This window comes from Octopus bimaculoides, chromosome 2 (genome assembly GCF_046866305.1).
Source record: "Octopus bimaculoides isolate indiv1 chromosome 2, ASM4686630v1, whole genome shotgun sequence".
Lineage (NCBI taxonomy): Eukaryota > Metazoa > Mollusca > Cephalopoda > Octopoda > Octopodidae > Octopus > Octopus bimaculoides.
The window spans coordinates 37431892-37457918 of NC_142929.1; the positions used below are offsets into that span (position 1 = coordinate 37431892).

Below are 26027 nucleotides of genomic sequence, written 5' to 3' on the forward strand. Positions count from 1 at the left end.
GCAGAGCAAAAAATAGAAGAGATAAGAGATGTATAACAGCTGAGCTGGTTGGCATGGAAATGCCTCCATTTTAAATTCTCTGAAGAGATTGACAGCATGTGTGGATGAGTGTATACCAGTCTTGATGAAAATGTTACTGGTGAAGGATTAGTGATTAACAAAATCATCTTCAAGGATGCCGAATCAATTATTAGTGATATATCTGAGTACTTATTTACCATGTGGACAAGTATACAATTTCATGTTTTGGAGAATATGTCTTGAGATAGATAGATTAAATGATCGGATAGAAGTAAAATCTGATAAAAAGCATATTGTCTGATGGCTACTGGATAAACACCAGATGCTTTGAACTGATTTTGGTGCATTTTGTGAGAATTGACTGCAAAGATGTTGATGAGGTCAGAGTCCGTAAAAAAGATAATATTAGGTCATCCCATAAGTTCTGACCAATTTTACCTTTTTTAAAATTGAATAAAATTTAATAGTATTTTAGAATGTCTAATGGAATTAATAATTATTTTTATGCATTTGTGTACATTTAAACTAATTAAATATTATTTTACAGAATGATAGAATTAAAATTTCTTTGATTAAAACCCTTTCTAACATGGAAGTTCCAAAGAGCATTTAAGGCACATAATACTTTATGAGTACAAAAAAGGAAACTCTGCAGCTGAAGCAACTTGAAACATACACTCAGTTTATGGGAAAGAATGCTTGAATGAAAGAACTTGCAGAAGATGGTTTGCAAAATTCAGAAGTGGAGATTTCAGCCTTGAAGATGAAGATTGAACTGGACGTCCAGTTGAGTTTGATGATAAGCTTCTTGAGGTATTACTTGAAGAAAATCCTGCATTATACGTTAAAGAATTGGCCATAAAGCTTAGTTCAAACCATACAACTGTTCATCGTCATCTTCAACAACTTGGAAAGGTTCCTAAACTTGGAAAATGGGTGCCTTATGAATTGTCTGAAAGCAACCGCAAATCCCAAGTTGTCATCTGCTTTTTTCTCCATTCTTGCAAACTCATTTCACCCTTTTTAGATAGACTTATGACTGGTGACGAAAAATGGATCTTCTGTCAAAATGTTAAACGTCGTAAACAGTGGCTTGGTAAAAGGGAAAAAGCTCAACCACAACCGAGAAGGGAACTTCATGAAAAAAGGTTCTTCTCTCTATCTGGTGGGATTGCAAAGGAGTAATTCTCTTTGAATTGTTACCACCTAATGCAACAATCAATGCTCAAGTCTACTGTCAGCAATTATATTATTTGAACCAAGCTTTGAAGAAAAAAAGACCTGTTTTAGTGAATCAAAAAGGAGTGATATTTTATCAGGAAAATGCACGACCCCACACTGCAAAAATCACATCACAGAAGATCGAAGAGCTTGGTAGGGAAAAAGTTCCTCATTCACCTTATTCTCCCGACCTTGCTCTTTCAGACTACCATTTGTTTCGTAGTTTACAGAATCATTTGGGAGACATAACTTTCGCAAGCCAGGAGGAGGTTGAAACTGACATTTCAGAGTTCTTCGCTTTGAAACCCAAAGAGTTTTACATTGATGGGATTAAAAAGCTTGTAAATAGATGGAAGGAAGTCATAGATAATCAGGGAAAGTACATTGATGATTAAATTTCAATTAAGTATAACATTTGATCATTTGTTTTCTTTATTTAAAATTCGGCCAGAACTTATGGGATGACTTGATAGTTGGTAGCTGATGTATTCACTTTTCAATGTGAATGTCATAAAGCTAGCTACCAAGATCAAGATGTAGAAGTCTGGATGATTCCGCAAAGATTGTTTCTATCCTTTCCTATTATTTGTTATTTTTTACTTTTCATCTCGTTATTATTTATAAGTTTGTATCAGTATATTTTCTTGACTCCTTTGTGATTATTTTTGCTGATCTAGTTGTGGTTACATATCGTAAGGTTCAGTATCAAAATCATATAAAGTTATAGAAAGTATAATTATATAAATAACTGAGTTTTTTCAACTATTTAAATTTTATGTTATATGATTTAAAATTTGTTTTATTTTGTCTTAAATTTAATAAATCTTTTCTTTAGACTGGATTCAAAATGGATATTGAAATAAAAGAATATAATTGATTTTAAAAAACCCATATTGTTTGTTTTGTAAAATTACATTAAATCTTTCTTAAATTAATTCATAATCCTATTATTTTGCCAGTCACATTTAGGATTTATTAATTATAATGAAGTATATTATTCTTACTTATTTAAATTTCAAAATGAGATGTAGCTTATGTTGGATTTTTTTTTTTTTTTTTCCTTACACACATTTTTTCACCTTGCTCTCCATTGCCACTTAGACACTTATAATACTGCACTTATAGTATAAATTATCATCACAATTTCAAACAGATTTCTTTTGTAATATGGGTTTTCTATTCTGACTTGTGTAATTGATTTTTTAGAACTGAGTTATGCAATGATCTCTTCATATTTCATGATATGAATTTGAATCTAGCCAAAATCGCTTCAAAGAAATAGCTCCATTAAAAATATATTGAGAAATCTAATGTCAATTTCTATGTAGAGTTTCTGGCAAATCAAGTTTGCAACTGGGGTTTCACCTCATAGAAGCCATTTCGCTTCATTTATGCAGAAATGTCACATTACATCAAATATATCCTTCTCTGTAAAACTAAAGTACTGTGGTTATTTTAGCAGTTGTTATTTAAAATATAAGATGAAAGATTTCAAAACATTATTTCATCTTCTCCTCAAAATAAAAGCATACTTTTAATTATATGCTTTTGAAGAAATATGTTTTAGTCTGAATAATTTTTCTTCTATTTTAGGAAGTAGATGAAGAACTTAATACATTGGTGCCTAAAGTAAGCCAGCTAGTTAAGAAAGGAAATTACATTATAAAGCATCTAGATGATGAAGAGAAAATTAGGAAAGTTAAGAGACTGAGAGACCAATTACAGGTAAAAAATCAGTAATTAATAATATTTATTGTCTTCATTATTTATTTCAGTTATTTTACTTTTTAATTCTTTTATAAAGCTTTACTAACAATGTAGAAAAAAGATGAGTGATGCAATGACAAAATTTTTACTTGGCATGTTGGCTGAAAATACAGAGGGAAATTGATGAAGGGTAAAGTTGTACAATAGATTATGTTAAAGAATGTGTTTTCCTATATCATATAACACTTTTCAATGCACATGGTTCATGGAAACAGGAATTTAAAAACAAAACAATTGTATTTGCAAAGTGCCTAAAACTGAAAAGTATTTGGAAAAAGTGATTTTACATTTGATACTCTATACTGAATTGGTCCTAAATTTACAAAATGTTTTATGGAAATCCATATTAAAGGAGTTCTGTACACAATTTCTTACTTAACAAACTAAAGCTAATAAAATCTATTGCTTAATTTCACAATTTGCATGTTTTTAGGAGACACAATTGATGGGCTAAACTAGATATATATGTGGAAGTGTTTTAGATCCCAAAATATAGCTTACAAACTTTTTCAGTGTCTTAAAAGCTTTTTCATCAATTTCAATCACCTTTACTTGCTTGCACTTTTGTTTTACCTGATTTTGTAGATATTTTACTAACTTTAAAAAAAATCAGTTTTATAAATAAAGAACCAAACATCTAACAAAAATTTAGATGTTATGTTCATTTTTCTTGTTTTAATCATTTGAATTTTTAATACAAGTTCTAATCATGAAATTTATCATTTATTATTTTCTTTTTATTGTGTGACATCAGTAATTTGTTGTTTCATTGCCATGTATTTTATATATTCTATACACATAATCTCAAATTGACACATGAAGTTTATACAATGTTCCCTTTCTTGTGATGCTTACATTAATGCTACAAACACAGACACATGTATCAAGAAAACTAATGTGTATTTGTGTATAATGTATACTTCTTAGTCATAATTAACTTTTAATGAGTCAGAATGCTTTAGTTATTTTGCAGACTATTAAAACCTGGATAAGTTGTTTCATTTACATTCACTAAATCCACATAAATTAGTTGCCTGTTTTGATGTAGTTAAACTTTATGTATCTTTTGTATGTAGTACTGATTTGTTATATTTATATTTGACATTTTAATGTTCCTCTGCATCATGCATTCTGAACTTCTTATAATGAACTATTTCCTAACTGATATCAACATGAACTCTTAAATTCAGTACTGTTAATACCAAAAAGACAAAATCAAATCTCATGTTGTTGGCTCTGTAAAATTGTTGTCCCTGATTGGGATGAAAAAAGTGATCTCATTTGTCTTATTCCTCTTGCTTTCCTCAACTTATGGAGGAGGTGGCAGGGTTTCTCTGCACTTGTTAGCATCCTGTTTTGTTTATCAGGTACATGCAAGTGACTGTCTTCTTAATGATCTTAAGATAGCTGAATAGTTTATGTAAACATATACACATGCTCCTAGCGTACATGCTGGTACATCAACACACCTACATGAAAATTGCTTTAGCGTTCTTTGCAATATGAATGATAAAATGTAAACTTAACTGTCATTTCTGGGTTGATTTCTGATACAATTAAATTATGCTTGAAGCAGAAAAAATACATTTTATCCAATATTTAGAGCCTTTATTTGTCTCTAATAAGAAAAAAAAAACCTGAGAACTGAATGAGCCAAATAAACCAAAATAATAATTGTTTCTTATTTTTACTGCAGTGCTCAATAAGAAAACCAAAAATATTTTATTTTGTTTTGTAAGTTAAGAAGTTACAGGCTGAGTGATGCAATCCCAAAATTCTCATATAAATTGAGATTTCCCCTCTTAGTTCAAGAAAAAACTCTAAAACTTAGCAGTAATTGTTAGTGAAGAAAAGAGGAAATAATTTCAAATCTTTGAGAATTAATCTCACAAAATTTATATACATGCCAAGATGGAATTCTGATCTTTATTTGCAAGCATTGAGATGGTGGGGAGTCAACTGTAAACATACTTCAATCCTATTAGACCTCATCAGAAAGGCAAAAGGTTTTACAAATAGAAAATGACTTACAAAGAGCTTTGGGCAAGTAGTAATTTGTATAGATAAAAACAAAAAGAGCAGTAGGAAATAAATAACTCAAGCGGGCCAATGGCCTGACTTTAGGTAAATAAGAGGGGATGTACTGAACAAGATGCAAAAAATTCTCAATTAATTGTAATTTTCTCCTTAGTTAGAAAAAGAAAAAGAAAACTTTGTAGTAAATGTTTGTAACTCTAAAAAAAAAGGAGGGATAATTTCATGAAGTTCAGAATTGTTTTGTTCAGCTTTTCTGGCTGTTGTGCATTCTGCTTACTATGAGGACTATTCTTGAAAAGAAATGTAGTATCAGCAAAATAGTTTCCATCTGGCCACAAAAGAGGTATCATAAAAATCAAACCCAAGCCTGTCCAAGCAATCACCCTGCTGGTAAATGGTAATTCCAATGCAATCATCCAAACCTTATGTCACAGACATCTTTCAACATTTGTGTCATCATTATAAAGTTAAATTACTGCTGGTTGATGGCTTATTTGTAAACTCTGTCTGAAATATGTGGAGCAAGAAAACTAAGTGCTGATGAATTAATTATATAAAATTTAAATACAATCTATTTTCACATTTATAACAGACATCTAGTTGTGTGTGTGTAAACAGTTTTAATCATAATTTTGTTGTTTTAATGTCCGCTTTTCCATGCTTGTGTGGGTCAGACAAAATTTGTTAAGGTAGATCGGTAGGTTTCTCATAGAAGTATACCCTCCCTGTCACCAACCCTCACTTGTTTCTAAGAAAGGTATTATTTCTGCATAGACAGACATGTCTTTCACAAAAGATTGAAATTTAGTAACACTTGTTTACATGATGTCAGGAAGAAAGGAATCTGTCTGTCTCTCTCTTTCTCTCTCTCAAATATATTGTGCATCAGATCAAAAACTTGCTCATACATATCAGAAGTATAAATTTATATGCAGCATGTGATGTTATACTCTAAATTGCAGTAATTCATTGGTAGAAAGGTTATGTTCCACACAGATTTTGTGCAGTCGATTTCTAAGAATGACATCTATAACAATTCTATTAAATGAAACAGTATTTTGCAGAGTAGACAGAAATTTACCTAGGAGCAAGTCATGGTAAAATAAGCATGGCACTTTGTACTAAATTATTTATATCTTAAGAAAACAACATTCAAGTATCAGTATTTGTTTTGAGTGGTAAAAGAAAACCTAGAAAAACATAGTAAAGTTGTCAGTGTCAGGAAGAAAGAAAACAATTCAAGAAACATTGTTAGAAAAGTTGCAATTAGATTTTACAATTGTGAATTATTTTTAACTTTGTTACTATATTTTATACAACTATACAATAAATCATTTTATAGCAACCATGAAAATTTACCTGATTTATGAATCCTATTTTATATGTATACCCATATTATTTTTGAGTTCATTTTATCAGTTAATTAAAAGAAGGCTATAATCAAAGGCTATCAACTCCACCCAACTGTTAAGAGCGATCACTTGGTGCTTCATCTGGATTTTGGTTCAGAAGCAAGAGATGTACAGACATGGCTGGCCTGCAATAGACATCCATTACCAAGTAGATGGCAGCCAAATTTTCCTCATATAACACTGTTATTTAATGATAGGGTGTTATTTGAGGAAATGTAGTTCTAGATACCCCTATGAAGAAGGAGTGGTCAAGACTAGAATGTATTTGATCAAAGTTTGCTCAGTCAAGACCAAAACAAGGCTAAACAATAACAACTAGCCAGTGAGAGAATCACCATATAATTATTTGACTCTTCCTTAGCTAACACTCTATATCTTTGAAAAGAAGAGAGGGATATGTTACATAGTATAGTGTTATATATTCCTAAAGAATGTGATCATGGATCTCTCTCTCTCTCTCCCCCTCTCTTGCCCTCTCTTATATAGATAGCCTAGAATATTTTGAGTTAAAACAACTTCTTACAACATGTTTAAAATTTCAGCTGGCTGCCAATTCAGTAGGATTGTCAGTTCATATGCATCCCATGTTTTTATTTAGCCTCAGGTCAGTCCTGAATTATTAGATGTATCATATGGGGTATTCCATTCATGACCATTCCATCTGTTTGTGTATTTATGCTGGTATTGTTTGGTGTGTCTTTTATATTTATTTATTCAAGATGATGCAGGAAAGATTTCATTGCTATTCTTAGAGAGTTGAGAGACTGTAGAGGCTCTTTTGTTTACTCATATTCTGTCACTATTACTATGTAATGTCCACAACTAACACAGCCATTCCTGTTCTTGTGTGGTAGATGTAATCTGTAGCTTTGTTTCACACCCAGGTATGGCCTTTTGGTGTCTATAATGGAGTCTATTCTGTTGCAACCATTCAGATCAAATCCCCAGCCCGGGAGTGATTTTTCTCCTTTCTTTTCACCACTCTTAGGGTCATGGCTGCTGTCTTTCTTCTGACTAAACTGTTAAAAAAGATGTTTTCTGTGGCTAATACAAACTAAGGCAACTTATCTTGTCAGAGTACTCTATTAACCATTACCACACAGAGTGCAGGGTCTCTAATTTAAACAAGGAATGACATATTGGCTATGACATCATATACAACCCCCCCCCCCCCGATACACACACATGCGCACCTGAAAAACAGATTGGATAATCATTGTTAGCTTGTCTTTGATCATAGATCTGATCAATCGGGCTTAACCTGGGGATGACTAATGTTCAATAGAGTTCAATGTTGTTTGGGGTTTTTTTTTTTGCTTCTTAATCAGTTTAGATATTTCTGAATGTTTTATGTAATTCAAATATTACAGAGTTAGCACTTTGGTTGGATAGAACTGAGTTTCAGAAATTATTTAATTCATAGTAAGCACCCAAAACTCTATACTTATATTTACTAAGATACAATTCAAAACAAAAAAAAACACATATTTACAGCAAAATGAAAAGTAAAAAGAAAAAGAAAATAAGAAACAAAGAAACTTCATGCCTTCTGCTAAACAACTTATTCGCACTATATGCCATGGACAAGATGGCAAATGCATTATCACAAAGCTAACATCCACTGCATTATCCACACACCCTCACTGCACTCCTTTCTCAGGCATTATGCCCTCTTACTGATTTCTAGAATGAGTTCTGTAACACTGTACATTCATAATTTGGCTTGGATTTTATTTAAATTTGTGCTTACGTTTTTGTTTTTGTTAGTTTTTTCTTGTTGATAAAATCTACCTTTATTCTGCATAATCAGAGCCTAAAAAATGTGTGTATGTAATTACGATTTCTTACACTGGAATAAGATGAATTATACTTCTCAGCTTGATTTAGATAAACCATAGTTTAAGGCTAAATGTGTAGTATATTTAAAGTTAAAATTCCAACCACTTATTTCCTGTACTTTTATTGTTTTCTCTCATAAAGTTATTTGTGTTTGCAATTACAAAAATAGAAATTATTTTTTATTTGGCTATGAAAAACCAAGATAGAAGCAGCTATTTTGTTTCTTTATCTTCTCTTTTTTGATTCATTGATATTAATTATAAAACAATATTTGACATTTCTGAAACCTCATATTTGACTGAAATACATTTTGAAAGCCTAGTGTGAAAATAACTTCAGGTGGCTACCACCATTTTTTAAAACTATTAATTAATTAAGAATTAATCAATGGAGAGGTAGTGCCTGTAACCTTTTCAAGCCCTCCTGGACTGGTGAGATTGATATAATTGACAATTAGTTTGAACATCTGCAGTTTGATGTCTGGGAGAAAAATCTGGGTAGGAAGAGGAGTTTGTTGTTTAACCCCAAGTCAGCTCTGAATGAACAGACCTATCATCAAAAGAATTTTGTCTGTCACCTTCCTCGCTTTTTTAGCATGTATCTAGGATTGCGTTATCTAATGCATCTTTTCATTTCAAAGAGTAGAGTGTGATTTGAAGAGGCTTTGTCTGCTGTTTCTAGCAGGCTGAGCAACCACCTAGAAATGTTCATTGGTTTGTGGATGCGGAGATTATTTCATAAACTGATCTTTATGAGAAATAACTTCTGGTATGATTTTGGGAAGGTACAGTCAAGAATGTTTCTTTGATGCCTGTAGTGATTGTGTCTTTGTGCTGTTAAAGTAGAATAGTTTGTCATATCCCTATTAGAAAACGTTTTTAAGGTTTTGATTCATGGAAGCAGGTTGTTAGTCTATATTGTTTGAGAATGATATATGTGGGCAGAAGGTAAAGGGGGCCTACATTAGGAATGAGTGTTGTTAAAAGTGACAGCAAGCTGACTGATGTTGTGCAGAAGGAAGAGTGTGAGAGACAAAACCAAACTGTGAATTATACCAGAGTTGATTGTATTTTTAGAAGATACTCCTATTGGCACATCTGCAATGATATAGTCTAAACAAGAAACTTCTAGTCTTTGATGGAACTATAACCAGGCAACTTAAGCTGGGGGTTCTCATGCTAGACACATTCAAAGGTTACGATTATTTCAAGTGCAATAGCATTACTTTTGTAAAACTTCTCAAGAATGAAATCTTATTGTGGAGTGACATAGGAGAGCAACTCACTTCTCAAATTCTACAGGAATTGTGCAGCGAGATGGATTCAGAGTGGCAAAGGAAGTGATTACTAACAAGTGTTTCTTTCATCTTTAAAGTGTTGGAAGCGAGAGTATGTTGGCAGTTGGCAAAGCCAAAGGTTGCCTGTCTTAGAGACTAAATATTTTGTAGTATGTCAATTGGGATGAAATTTTGTAGAGACAAAAATTTCAGAGTTTGGAGAGAATAGGAGTTAATGGTAGAGAGATTGTCATGATGAGAAATCATCAGATTTTGCACTTAAATGCATGTGGAGATGACCTGAGTATTGGAGTGTTTTCAGGAGTTTAGTTTAGTGCATGCTTGTAGGGTTGGGAGGAAAGTGAGAAGTAAATATGAAAGCTTTCTTAAGTGAATAGCAAATGTGAAAGCCTTATTAGTTAAAGAGTAGTGGATTGGAGGATTTGGCAAGCTGGTAGAAACTCTCTTGGCAAATGGCTAGAAGAGCCAGTTGTTATTTGCAGAGTGAGATAGTTTTCTGTCTGTGCAATGTGCACAGTCATCCTTGGTTTTGCAAAAAATTATTAAATTTTTAAATATGACTATTTTTGAATTTCCTTTTGGGGGGAAACCCTTTAACATAACATTAGCTTCTATTTTTTCTTCTTTAATACTCTATATACCATTCTTTTCCAACATGTATTAATGCCTTCTTTTGTTTAGTAAGTTTCAGAAAATTTTCTAGATTTCAAAACTTTTCATTTTATTTGTATTTGATTTTCAACAAGGAGCTAAATTTTAAAATTTATTCATTTAAAAGTATATCAGTTTCTTCTCATAGCCATTTGATCCACACTGGTTAAAACAAACCATCCATGCTGCTACTTACAGACATTTGTAATAATACTTTTGGAAGAAATAGCTTAGGCTGTCTTATTGTGGTTAGATTCTTCTTTAATATTATGTCTGTTAATTCTTTTGGTATTTCTTAGAGTTCTAATGAACAAATATATTTCTTTTGAATTCTGTTAGAAGAATGAACACTATACATCTGTTTTCATATCAATATATCCAAGAGACATAAAAGAAAGGCTTAAGAAATGCACCTCAACAGCTGCTTGTTAACTATAATAGATTCTCATTCTAGAATTATTTCCTTGCTTATAAACTTGTATGGATCTGAAGTCTTTAGATCTTTGTCTAAATTCTATTTACTGTATTTCACTCTCAAATACTAGAAATATGTCTGGGTTTACTTTGTCTTTATTTCTAATTATTTTGTGTGTGTGTAGTTATAAGCTTTATTTTGTTCATATAATTGCAGTCAGAATAACTACATTCGTTTTAGAATGATCAAATCTTTAAAGTTCCCTTTAATAATCTCCAACATTGATTTGTCCGTCCAACATTGTGATGATATTGTAATTTTGTATTTTTACTTAGAAGAATGTCATGTTAATGTAGTACTCTAAGTAGTGGAAGATACTTGTACCTAGCAGATGAGACCACATTTCTCTATCCTAGCTATTTAGTTTTGAATATTATTCTCTCATATTTCATATATGTTTGTATTTCTGACTGAGATAGTGACTCTGACCAGATTGTTTTCATTTTCACATGAAGTGTATGAATATAATGTATGGAATACATGGACAAACATGAATTTTCATTTTAAAGTATTTACAAGAACTAACAACAATATTATGAATTATGATATTTGACAATGTTTTGAAACTATTATAATAACATCCTGGTGATCACATAAGGACTGCAGTAAGTGTATTACTTTCTCATGGTGAGATCTTTGAGGTTAATTTAAGAAATGAATGGAATAAATTCAGGGTGCTATTATTCCAGTTTGCAATACAGATTTTCTCACTGCAAAATTCTAATTGTATGAACCAATTGTAAGACATGTAAAACTACCTGGCCATGAACATTGAATGTGAAAGATCTATAGGAACTGGAGAGAAATGATCCATTGGTTGTTTAAAATTTTCTTCTGTTGAGGCGGTGAGCTGGCAGAAACGTTAGCATGCCAGGCGAAATGCTTAGCAGTGTTTCTTCTGTCTTTACGTTCTGAGTTCAAATTCCGCTTAGGTCGACTTTGCCTTTCATCCTTTCGAGGTCGATAAATTGAGCACCAATTGTGTACTGGGATGGATCTAATCGACTGGCCCCCTCCCCAAAATTTCGGGCCTTGTGCCTAGAGTAGAAAAGAATATTTTCTTCTTTTGCAGACTGATTGCAAGTAAGTCAAGAGTGACTCGGCACTTGATAGAGTAACACAGCTGTTTTGGTGTGGACATGTGTTTTGAATAAACAGTGAACTGTAGAGGAAAATAAAAGTGCCATGAACTGCAATTGGAAGATACTTATGACAGCTACTCTTAATTTGAAATAATGAGATCAAAACTTAGTATGCTTGAGATGATACAGGATCAATGCAGGCAATAATTTACTGTGTTGCATCTTTGTATTTCTTTGTCTAGTAAAGATTTTATTGGATGTATTGTTATTAGTTCTTTAAAAAAAAAAAAGGAAATGGTGGAATGTTCTTTTGAAGCATTTTAATTGGTTGTTATTTATAAAGGGTTTAGAGCAACTTATGTGACACTGGTCTTGATTTTAAATATTCAGTTTCATGTGTATTCATCAATTTCAATTCAATCTGGACTTTTATTTGCAAAGTAATGTTGAAGTATGAAAGAAAGTTTGTAGATTTTGTGATTCAGATGAATTTTTTCAGGGCTTATATTTTGAATAAATTTAGTAAAATTACAGACTAGTCTAATTCAGTATTTTTTTTTTTTTAATATCCTGTCAAGATTTTATGTTTGGCTATATACCACATTGCTTAATTTATTTTATAGATGAAAAACTAATACTGATTTTTTTTTTTGTTTTGTTTCTGACTTAGCACAAACAGAAGAATAATGTAATCAATTCATGACAATGTATTGATATGAAGTTTGCTTCGCAGCTTCATGGTTTTGGTTTTGATCTCACTTTAAGCAAGTAACTTCTACCATAACCTTGAGTTGACCATGACTTGTATGTAGGATTTGGTAGGTGAGAATTGTGGAATTATTCTGTGTGTATGTAAATACACACTCACACACATAGATAAATAGTAAGAAAGATAAATAGATAAGGTGAATTGTCAGAGCTGCTAAAACATAGTATAGAATGTTTTGCACTATTTCGATCTCTGTGCTCTCTGAGTAAAAATCCTACCAAGGTCAACTTTAGCTTTCATCCTTTCAGATTTGACATAAAATGCCATTCCAAGTCAGAATTGCTAGAGAAGCAGATGTGATGCCTTTCAGTATCTGTTCTGACTCTGTGTATTCTGAGTTCAATTTCTACATAAGGATTCAAGTCCTGTTTATGGTCATATCATCAACTTTTGTTTACTCAGAAATAGTGTCAAGTTAGACCACGAACAAAGAGACGCAGCACCAACATCTCTCTACAACACAGTTGTGCCATGGAACATTGCATCAGTCTCATCTATCTCAGTGAGACCTGAAAGGGTCATGACATCTTTCCTTTCTCCAGGTTCAGTAAATTTAGAAAGCAAAAAAAGTCAAATGGCTTCACAGATTTCATTAGCTCATAACAATTTTAGTTTTAAAATAACATGGAATTAGTGAAGTAATATGCTTGGTAGCCATATTATAATATGAATTTTTACATGGTTTACTTCAAATTCATAGTATTACATGATTTCAAGTATCATCATTTAGACTAATCAGTAGATATAAATTTTATTATATTCTAGTTTCTGAGATCGATAACATATCTGGATTCAGAATAAGTTTGATTTTGTACAGAGTATTCTTAGAATTTGGTCTTTTCTTAGCACTAGATGTATTCATGTGTAGTGATTCATCATCATCATTTAATGTCTGTTTCCCATGCTAGCGTGGGTTAAACAGTTTGACAGAAGCTGACCAGCTGAATGACTGTTTAGGCTCCCTGTCTGTTTTGGTATGCTTCCTACAGCTGAATGCCTTCCTAAAGCCAACCAATTTACAGAGTGTACTGGGTGCGTTTACACAGCACCAGCATGGGTGCTTTTTACTTGGTACCAGCACTCACAAGCCCACAAGATTAGACATGCTCAGTTAGAGAGGTTTGCAAGGGACAAGCCTGTATGTAAGGGCAACCACCACCCCCATAATCATCATCATTTAACGTCCTCTTTCCATGCTGGTATGGGCTAGACAGTTTGACAGAAGCTGACCAGCTGAAGGGCTGTACAGGATTCCTGTCTGTTTTGGCATGGTCTCCACAGTTGGATTCCCCCCTCTCCCCTATGCAAACCACTTTACAGAGTGTACTGGGTGCTTCTACCTTGGTGAAAAGCCGAGTCGTTAAGTCTCATGTGTTATTGTTATGCAATCCAGTGATAGTTCTAATACAAGCATCAATCAGTTTGATCCTCCTATGAACAAAAAAAGAAATTTGTCAACAATAATGGAACATTTTTAAAAAAGTGAGAAAAGTCCTGTTTCTTTTAACTTGTAGTATTTCTCTGCCTTTGGATGACATAAAATATCTCTAACTATATAATTATACCTATCTAATAATGCCTCTACTTCATTTATTGCATCCATGATTTACAAAGTATCTAACATTTGCATAGCTCTGCCTGGTCTCTTAGCTGATATGTTTAATTATTTTTGTTAACTCTGTAACATTACCAAAGGGCGGATCTTTGGATTTGCTTGTTACCTGCTTAAGTTTATTAGGCAGGTAAAAACTTAGTTATTTTGCCAGAATATGAAGGAGGCTTTGCAAGTGAGAGGTATCATCTGTCTCATCCAGTTGTGTTATATATAGAAGCTGTAAATCTCTTTTTAAACTGACTGGCAAAGTAAAAGAAGCTTTGTTTAATAAGTTTTTCTCAACTTTATTGCTTAATATAATCACTTCTGTTTTAGTATGATATCCTTGTTAGTAAGATCTTCCTACCTTTTCTGGCTGTTATTCATTCTGTATTGATAGTCCTTGTTATCAGACAATAATTTGTTTCTTCTCGCAGAGTACTAAATTCAAGTGCCAAAAGAGCATTTGCACTACTTTCGATAAGCAATGTTTGTAAGATGACATATAAGATAGTTGCCTAGCAAGATTAATCTACAAATTTCTCTATCTGCTAAACTTACAACTCAGTCGTATCAAATGTTTGCATTTTTACAATTGACTGCAGTTTCTAAGACTTTCCCTAGCAAAAAAGAAAAAGAAAAACTAACACAACAATGATGACAATTAGGATTGCAATTAGATAGTCACAAACTGTCGGTATTAGTTCTAAAGACACCTTTTGTTGCTTACTTTTTTATTTTTAAAAGAATTGATATTTGTATGTGGCTTTTTTTTCTTAAGAAAGTTTCTTGTTGGTGATGGGATTACATACAGTCAATAATAGGCTCTCCTCACATATACACACTTTTGTAAAGTATATAGAACACAACTGTGCTAATCTTAGAAATATTTTTGATGGTGCCTCATATTTTAAAATGCTAAGTATAAAATCAAATGAATACTGATAAGAAAAATTAGCAGTATATATTATGCTCTGTTAAATATAGACTGCGGATTATTATTGTAGGACTACATTTTTGAGTTAAACTCACTTTCTTTTGAAATATGTAACTCTCTTCTTTTTTCAATTTCTCTTTACATTAGGTAAATTCCTTTATGGTCTGAATTGTTATTTAGAAAATTTTAAAAATTGGTGTGTTGTATATTTTCTGATGACAATTGTCTTTCAGTGTACCTAATTAAAATCACAATACAATTGTGTCTGTACTTTTTTTTTTTAATTTTTTTTTTATTTTTTTGCATGAAATTGTAATTTTGTAGCCAACAGCTATTTAAAGACTGTCTGTTTTCAACTGTGTACTTTTAATTTTAGGGTTGGCTAGGTTCAGTTATATTTATACATTTTAAATGTGAGCAAAATCTGGAACTACAAATGACCAGACAAAAAACTTTGTAATTTGATGATGTTAAGTAATAAATTACTAATAAAGAATTTTGGACAAACTGAAAAATTCTAGCTAGGTTATGCAAAGGAGTAGACAATGTTTGGTATTGCTTTCCTTTTGTGCTCATCTAAGAACCAAAGAATTATGGTGATTCTTAACCAACTAGATATCCAGCATAACACTTTTATCATCATATATGGTAATGGTGTAATAGATCAAAATCCAAGGGAGTGGTTTCTCTTTTAGTGAAAATTACATAAAAGTGAGTTCATTTTGTCAGTGAGCAGGGAGCTTTGAAAATATGATTCTATATAGCTTCAATTAATAATTATAATAATTGTAGTGTTTTTTTCTTTCAATTGCATGATAACATGGCATAATTTGGAATGTTTCATCATTTCTTTAATATGGAAAATTTTCCACTTAGTAAACTATTGCAGGCGAAGTAATGTATTTAAATAAGGTTTAGACTTGTGGTTTTTTTTGGCTACTAATCCATCATCTTAGTCTTGCAATGAGTAAGTTATGCTTTCGCAGATATTCTTTTATGTTAACATAGGTGAGTTTGTTTGTTTTGTATTGTTCCTCCACCCCCACCTCAGCTAGCCTCTGCAAATGGAAACTCTTGCAAACTCTCAAAACAATTGTTTTATGGCTGCACTTTCTATCACTAACTTTTCAACTATGAAGTACATTTTTCAATGGGGTATAGGGCAAGACAAAAATGTCTGATGTATTAAGGTTTGAACTCATGACCATTAAGTCTGTAGTCAAGCTCCTTAGACTATGATAAGACTTTCCACTCATTTTCATCTTCATTCTTAGAAATCAATTACACATTAATATGTTTGTCTCTCTGTTTAACTTAAGGAAATAATTGCTATACAGTAGTATTTCTTCCTGTATGTGCTGTATAATATTTTTTGGTAAACTGCTCCAAGTTTGGTTTCACATATAGATATTTTAAATCTATTATTCCATTTCTTTCTATGAATATGCCTACTTTTGATGCTGTTTATTGTTAAGATTATAGAATCTACTCTAAATGTTAGTGACCTTATTTCAAGACAGTAAGTTCTTCTTTCTGCTGCATATGTAATAAGATTTCATAGCTGTTATGTCATTGTTTTCAAACATAGCTAATGATTTTTAATTCATATTGGTAAAATACAGTTTATGTAATGCTTATTGCACTTCAAATTTCTTTGTTTAAATATATTCAACTATTGATCAGTTAAAGCAAAGAAATATTTAAAAAAAAAAAATTTTTTTAATCAACCATATATGCCTTAAATGTTTTGCTAAAATTTAACACCTCCCCCACCACCAAAAGAAATTATAGCTAACTGCATACGTTTGCAATAAAAGCTATTCAACAAAGTGGACATAACAGTATAGTAAATAGTTTATTTTACAACCATATGGTTTTGAGTTTGTTCTCATTAAGTAACACCATGGTCAGCTTCAGGAGTGACTGATGCTCTGCAAGGGAAATTAGCAAATGGAAACTATGCAGAAGCCTGTTTCATGTGCACATGCATGTATGTTATCCCATTTGTTTCCTAACATTGTTTACATGCTTTAGCATAAAATAATGTCACTGTTTCATCAGTGGTGTCATTGTTTAATGCTGGCCATTGAGCAATCAAGGGAATAAATACCTTACTTGGAAACGAGTACAGGATAGCAACAGGAAGGGCCTCTGGCCATAGCATACTGTCTCAACAAGTCTTCATCCAGCCCATACTTGCATAGAAAAGAGATGGATGTAAAAATGATAATGATGATGATGTTCAAAACCATACTTTTAATGACAATGTATTGAACTAAGCTTACAAGTACTTAGAGCCTGTAAGGCCTACAATTCATAGCCTTAATTAGTGGTTTGTAAATATGCAAGGTTTTTCATCTTTTGACATCGTTTAATTAATTTAGAATAATCCACTCCCTTCAACAATTACAGGCTATGAATAGAATGATTGCCAATTAAAGCAGACCTTTTGTGTGTGATAATTCTAATTAAATTTAGTCGTCAGCTTTCACATTCTCTTGAATTTATATTATTAATATATATGGTACAAATTGCTCTATTTCTCTCATGTTTTCCCCTCACTTTATCATATTTGTGCACATATAATAGATTATTTGCTAGCAATTTTAATATTTGCCTTTTATATAATATATAAGAGATTGGTTATTCATTTTCAAATTCTTTGAAATTGCATGATTTTTATATTTATTTGGAAAGGAAAATTAGATTTGCTCCACATGATACTTTGAACTTTGGCATCATCCTTTTTAGCAGCACTATCATTATTACCATTGCCATCAGCATCTTCTTCATAATTTATTACATATTTTATTTCAAATAGCATGTTTATGGCAGGTCCTGCTGGCAATAAGCTATCATGTTATCAGATGCTTAACCTGTAGCAGTATAGTTTAATGTGTACTAGTATATGTATAATTTGAATCTTTTACAGTTGTATGTATTTCAAAATGCTAAATTGCAGAATATGGAGAAAATGGGTGAGAAATAGTTTTTAAAAAAGTGTATAAAGTATGCTTATATCTAGTGTATGTGGTTGTGTGGTTAACTTCCCAAACTACATGAATTGGGGCTCAATCCCACTGTGTACCTTGGGCAAATACCTTCTATATCTTCAGATTGACTAAAGCTTTGTGAATAGATTTTGTGGAAGGAAACTGAAAGAAGCTTGTTGTATATGTATATCTGTGCATGTATCATTGTCTTGATTTCATGCATCACTATCATACAAGCAATGTCCTTTGCTTCCAATCTTCCTTTAAATTTTGTCCGGTTGTGGAGAAATATTGCATTACTTGAAAATAGTTTAGAGTTGGCAACAGGAAAGGCATCCAGCCATAGAGAATCTCTTCAAAGGAATTCCACTTGGTTCATACAGTCATGAGACGTAACAACAGCAGTGGTGTGGCAATAACAGAGAAATTTTATTTCTCAACCACATGATTTGAAGTTCATATATATATACACACACATGTATGTATGTATGTATGTATTTATGATAGCAAAGGAGAATGGGCACCAGCCAACCCCAAGGTTGGGGTGGGCTGCACCTGCCTACCTCGGTTGCTATAGCATTTTTGAATAATTTAGACAACAGTTTATTCACCACACTCTTTATGTATGCATATACACACATATATATATTGGCATTAGGAAGGGCATCCAGCCACCGAAACCATGCCAAATCTGACTGGAACTTGGAGCTCTCCAGCTTACCAGTTCCAGTCAAACCACCTAACCCATGCCAGCATGGAAAGCAGATGCTGAATGATAATGATGATGATGATGATATATACACACAATGGGCTTTCATGCAGTTTCTATCTACCAGTTTCACTCACAAGGCATTAACTGGTCTGAAGGTATAACAGAAGACATTCAAGATGCCACTGCATTGCATCATAAACAGTTTTCTTCTGAACATGAAACCACATCATTTTGAGGCAGACTTTGCAACGTTTTCTTGTAAATAGCTTTAAAAGGAACATTTCCTTGTAAAATTGCATCTTAGATTTTATAACTTTACAATCCATAATCTTTCTGTTTACACTCAGTTTCTTATATTGATGTAAGGAATTACTTTAAATCTTTCTGATTATAGCTATTATTTATACATGGACATGAAATTGCATAGTTTTTAGCTATTTGTGAAATAATATATCCAAACAATTGTAGTACTTCAAACAATAGTAATGAAATAATTAACTGAAAAATCTACTTAATAATAAAGATAATGTACAGCAACAGTGAATTTACTTTCTAGCCTTTTGAAATTCTAACTAAAATTATATGCCTATGAAATAATCTCTTAAGTTCTTATGAATTTTGGAAGCATTACAAATTTCTTATTACAGTATTCTTTGTTGCTTTATTTACTCAGAGGTAAAAGACAATAATTGCTGTCTGTAAGTTTTAAATTTATAAGTATGTGGTCAGTAGACTAATGCTTTGACTACAGCTATTGTATCTCATTGGCCATTTTCTCTTAAGAAGGTTCATGTCTTGTAAGTTTACTTCATGCACATTTCTTTTATTCATATTTTTCTTTTTCTGACATTCAGTGCTACATGTGAAGGTCAATAAAATTACTGCTTCTTCTCAAATAATATTTTACTCACTTCCTGACGTTTCAGATATGTCAATCTTCGGCTCTAATTATTTTTTTAACTTTATATATCTTATTCATAAAATTGAGGTGCTAGTCTATACTAACCATTCTATTGTTATTCAGTTCCATCAACTTTTTTTGGTTGTAATTCATTTCTTACAATAGAAACTAAATGAATCAAATATGTTCTGTATCATATTTACTGAAGGTTAAAAGGTCACTTCTAGGAACTTCTTTTCTATGACCTGTCTTGGACTTCAATTTCTGCACTTCTATGTTATGCTTAAATTTGCCTAAGTCCTAATCTGTCTGGCCATATAATACACAGATGTTGTATTGGTTATGGACTTTTTACAAAATGCAGAATCTGAAGATGGATGTCTTGGAAGTTTGATAGTAAGCTATTTTTTGTGCTTGATTTTATTCGTTTTATCATTTTAATATTATTCTCTTTATTCTCAAGAGTCAACATTTCTCTATTTTATACTTCTGTTTAAATAATCTGAATGCAAGATGTCACTAAAGTTTTTAGTTCATCCAAAATTTCATATTTAATTTCTTTTTTCCTTTTCCTTTTTTTTAAATTTTTTATATATCTCAGTTACCTACACTTTACTGCCAGTCACATTAGCTAAGAAAATGAAATATTTAAAATTCAGTCCTTACTAAATATAATTGAACTCCTAACTAGTCACTTAAACTCTACAATTTATTATATACATTTCAATAGGAAAAATCTTGCACTAATAGACACACAATTTTATGCAAATATTTTTTTAGTTTCTCTTGTTTTTATCTACTTCTTTGTTACTGGTATGAACATTTCATTTTTCTATGTGCACTTAACTATAAGCTAAGTTTCATTGTATTCTATATAAAATGAAATTGTAATCAACAGGTTTGTAAGGTTTTTCACATTTGAGAACATGGAAACTCATTTCAGTTACACCATATTGTGCTAGATTCTTTGCTGAGTTTACTGAATGGATTCTAAGCTTTGTGTATATTAATTCTTGTATTTCTATATTAATTGTAATTAAGGACTGCAACATTTTTGTTTGCATTGCTCGGTTATCATCATAGTTAAAACCAATATTTATAATTTTGTATCCATCAGTAATAATATACCAAGACTGTTCACAGAGACCCCTAATAATTTCTATAGAATTTAACACTTTAGCATTTAAACCAACCACATCTACATGTTCCACATGTTTTTTATGTTCAAACTGACCAAATTTGGCCTCTCACACTTACCATACAATGTCATTGTAAAAATGTACTATAATTGCACTGAAATCTAGAAGTAGTGAGATAATGTATGATTAATTCGAACCAATAAACATTATGCTTGACAAAATAAACTGAATGCTAAATGGTTAAGTTATATCTAGAGCTACTCTGAAAATATGTATCAACTAATTTTATGTATTTAAGCTTACTACTTAATTTTTGTGTTTAATTTTCAAATTATATTAATCCATCTGCTGTTAAACTACTGAACAAAAAATATTATTCACCCACACCTCCCTTTTCTTTTAATCTATGCTGTCCATAGATGGGATTGAATTTTGTAAATTTTGAATGCTTCTGTAATGTTAGAATATTTGATACTAATTGTATGCTATCCACACTATCAATCTTGTGAGGTATGACTAGGACCTGATTTATAGCCAGAAATTATAAAACAAAGGGAAATGTTTTTTATTATACCTTCACCTTATTGTAAGATCATGTCCACAGGTGCTCATCACTCTCAGTTATTTTGATCATATACTTATTTTTGTTTTTAAATTTTCAGCTCCAGTTAGATAACATCAAAGCTAATGCAGAGACAAGGAAAGCAAATTTATCCATGACTGTTCCCCTTTGGTTCCAATTTCGACGTCGAGTTGAAGAATTTCACATTGCTCTAGATGGATTAGAACTTGTTTTAAAAGAAACTACTCAAAGAGATGTAAGTACTTATAAAGGTGACATGTTTGACTTTTATCAAATGATTGATTACACCTTCAAGAATATTTATACTTTTTGCACTATTAAGTTATTTTATACATACTTTTAAAAAAAACCCTAATTGATTTTATATCTCATAAAATTCTTAGGTTTCACCTCTAAAGGAGAACAATATTGGGTCTTTTTATTATTTCAAATTTCAGATATTATGGTTGTTTTACTTTTAATACAATTTTATTTATTTTGCCTCCATCATTAACAACTTTTTTTAACTTTCAGAGTTCTCTTGCTATTTAACTGACAAATGGATTCTTAACAGATATTTCTTTTATGCTTTCAATATTATTGAGTTAATTAAACTGTCTATGCCTTTGTTCCATCAAAACAAAAATGTAGTCTTGTATCATATTTGTAATATTTCTCTATTGTTTTACTTTTGAGAAATGTGTTGTTGTATCTCCAGGTTAATCTTGATCATATGGGCTTGTGGTTAAAAAAATTCCAACAATGACAATCTATCTTTTGTTTATCTATGAATACATTAGCCAATAGTCCTTTTTAAAATGTTAGGTATGATCTGAGGAAAATTTGGCTGCTCTTTCTAGCATGATAAACAACAGAGAAGTGTGTTAGAGAGCAAAGTTCATTTTAAAACCTGATCTGATCTGTTTAATATATCAGTATTGGACACTGTCAACCAAAATTCTAGACAGAATAGAAAAAGAAGCTCAATGATGCAGCTCAAACAGTGCCAGACGACAGCTACAGGATTTGATTCCTATAAGTAGACATCTTTCATTTTTTTAATTTTTTTATTTATCTAATATCAATTGCATTAAGATTTTAAGAGTTAGACACATTGTTTAAAATATCTTGTTTTCTCTATCACAAATTGAGTATTTACACTGGTTTTTCTATTGTTATGTCACTTTGATTGAATTTTCTCTTCTCTATGATCTACATTAATAAACCCTTTTAATTTTGTACCATTGATTTCAAATTCCCTACTAAACCTGATTATATTTATGTAAGACCTTTTATTTGAATGCACAATTCCAATATATAGTGTGTGGTTGAAAATATTTTTAAACAATTGCATAACTGTTAAATCAATTACAATATGAAGATAAACTTTAGAAAATAGCTTAGAATATTATCATTCAAGTAATATTTTATTGAGAAACAAATTGTGAAGAAATTTGTTTGAATTTTTCCTCTTTCATGAAATCAAATCTTTTTCTTGTGGTCAAAATATTTTTTAGTGCTAAGAATGTGCCAGAAAGTCATGTATTTGAAAGAAGGTGCAGAATATCATTAAATTTTTTTCTGCTGTAGGTTTTATTTGGTGACATGAAGTGTGTATCTTTATCTCATGTGACAAAGGAAAAGTTTCAGCCTGTCTGTCAATCATGACAGTCATGCCTCCCCACCTTATGTCACTTTTCTTTTATTAAAATTCAGTATGTCAACAGATTTGATCATTCACTCTGTCACAATGATTCTCAAACCCTTTTTTTTTTTACTTCTGGACCCCTTTGATTCCTTTTTATTTGGGTTGACCCTCATAACCAGTTGATGCTTAAAAAATCCTATTATACTTTATAATTAAATATTGTTAGGAGTTGCGTATTGTAGAAGTACAACCAATTTACTGTGCATACATTTTAATAAAATCTTATATAGACCTCAGCTGAGAACCTCTGCTCTAACAGTTCCTTCTAAATTCCTTGTAAGGTTTGCACTACCTAAAGTTTGTTCCCCATCAGTTTATTGTAGATCTAATCACTTAGTTTTATTGATGAATGCAGTGTAGGCATCAAGTTTGCAACTATTAGAAATTTAAAAAGTATTACTTTGCTCTGAACATTTTCATACAAGTACTTCTACATATTTACTTTTACTGTAGTGTCCATTAAAGCTAGATTTGTTATATGTCATGCTTCAAGTAACACTTTTCACATCTTACCATTTCTAATAGTGTATGAAAAATGCCAGACAGTATTATTAGTAGTGATTAGTAAATTATTTCAATTCAAAAAAAAAAAAAAATCATGAATTTCCTTACATTAACAGACAAATGTATGTCAGTAATTTCTTCAGAATTATTCCATTTAATTTGGTTATTCAGTTTCTATTATTGGTACTATCTGTTATTCGATTAGAGCTATTTATATCTCATTACCTATTTCAAACTCCATACAAATCTTGCTAGCTTTCAGTTCAGACATATGTAATTTGTTTACCTTCAATATTCTCTGAGTTACTCTTCATTCTTTATTGGTGTTTGCGCAAGTCTTTATTTTTACTGCATATGTCCTTTTACAGTTCACTTAATTTACTTGTCAATTATTACACAAAGGCATTGAATGCCTAAATACAAATCTCAGTTATGGTTTGGGATTGAACCTGCTTCTAATTAGATTATCTTATTTTTTTGTGCTTTTTTTTATGAAGATTTTATTAGTTTCTAGAATTAAGAAAGTTGTGACTAAATAGCTGTCTGGCTTAGAATTATCTATTATTGGATTCATTAAATTGTTACTGTTAGATCACTTCTTTTGTTCTGTAATCACAAATGTTAATTGCTTGAAATTGCTCACAAATCTTTTTAAAAGTTCAGTTGGCTTCTCCTGTAATAAGACAGGAATTATGTTATTTTCAGATAAATTTCAAAACGCTACCAATTACACTGATAGTCATTGTCTACTTCCATGATATTCATCTATTGTAGGTAGAAAAGTTACTTCTTTTTACAAAATTAACTTCTAAAGTGTGTGTGTGTGTATACATATATATATATATATATATATATATATATATATACACACACACATCAACGCTATCATAGGAAATCTGAAGTTTTTGCTGATATGAACTGAATAGGAGCTCAGAACACTGACATATTTAAGTAATTATTTACTGAATTACCAGTAGAGGTGGAAAATTTCACTCTGAAAATCTTGTAAGTTCAGAAAGAATTTGATGTTGAACATATATATGCAGGCATACCATGACCATGTGGATACAGGATTCACTTTGTAACCATATATTGGCACCTTGAGCAAGTGTCTTTTGTTGTAACTGACCTATAACTTGTGAGTGACATTGATAGACAGAAACTATATGGAAGCTTATTTTTGTGTTTGTGTGTGTGTATATACCTACACACATACATGAGTGTATACATATGCATAAATGTTTGCTTTCCACATGTCTTTGTGTAGCACTGTCTCAGAGACAATGGTATCTGTTTACATCTGTAAAAAGCTCATCCTGTAACTTTGATTTTGTCATTTTAAGACCACTGGAATATAAATACATTACGTGGAAATAGGTAGAGTTTGGCAATAAGAAGGAGATCTGGTGATAGAATACTGCCTTAATGAGTCTTATTTAACTAAATGTAGTCTTTGTAAACCAGTACTAATAATACTGAAGACATGAGGCCACTACCAGAGATTAGATATTACTAAGCATTTGCAGCAACTTTGTGTTAGCAATGTATTATTCATTTGCTGTGGTGTGTAGTGCAAAACTATTTCCTTGATATTTAAACATGTTCTAGTATTGTAAAAGGACTAGGCTGTCATATTTCCATTCTCTTTGGTTTAGAAAATATGAAAATACTATGGATATTGTCCCCTTCCTATAGCTGAATATTTATAAAATCTTCCAAAAATATTCTTTTGACATAAACATCATAAATGCAAGCAGAAGTATAATCCTAAGTAGAAGGAAATTCTTTAAATTTCTATTGATGCTACTTCAATAGAAAAAAGTATGCATAAGACTTATGTTGTTGGTGATATGGATTGATATATTTATGTAGGTAAATGGAAATTCATACATTAAACCACCTTCTGGCAACAAGGCGGCAGAATCAGTAGCATGCTGGACAAATTGCTTAAGTAACATTTCTTCTCGCTTTACATTCTGAGTTCAAATACTGTTGAGGTCAACTTCGCTTTTCATTCGTTTGGGGTCAATGAAATAAGTGCCAGTTGAGCACTAGGGTTGATATAATCAACTAGCCCCCTCCCCTAAAGTAGAAAGAAAATAGATATACTAGACCACCTTAGTGCATTACTGTCAGTACTTTTAGACAGACATTAATGTAGTCATTTTAACAGTTAATTAGCTGATAAAAAAACATGTACTGGCATTCACAGTCACATAGTTTGGGGTTCTGCCCCACTTTATGGTATCTTTGATAAGTGCCTTCTACTTTAACCTCAAACTGATTTACCCTTTACCATTCACATTATTCTGTATTGTGTAATTTGTCTCACATTGGCTTGCATGTATGTAACTCAGTTACATATGCATGCACACACATACACAGTACTGAAAATGTGTTGACATG

General features: G+C 31.5%; 1 protein-coding gene across 13 annotated transcripts in view; it reads left to right on the forward strand.

The window, feature by feature from the left end:
- The window catches only part of LOC106873450 (dystrophin), a 712951-nt gene that overhangs the window by 335468 nt on the left and 351456 nt on the right, over positions 1-26027 (forward strand). For 11 of the 13 annotated variants that reach the window (XM_089343243.1, XM_089343278.1, XM_089343301.1 and 8 more), the window contains 2 exons: positions 2836-2967; positions 21510-21665. In XM_089343243.1, coding sequence (XP_089199369.1) covers positions 2836-2967; positions 21510-21665 — 288 coding nt within the window. The remainder of the gene's footprint in view (positions 1-2835; positions 2968-21509; positions 21666-26027) is intronic. The other 2 variants (XM_089343268.1, XM_089343307.1) reach the window with 1 other exon arrangement.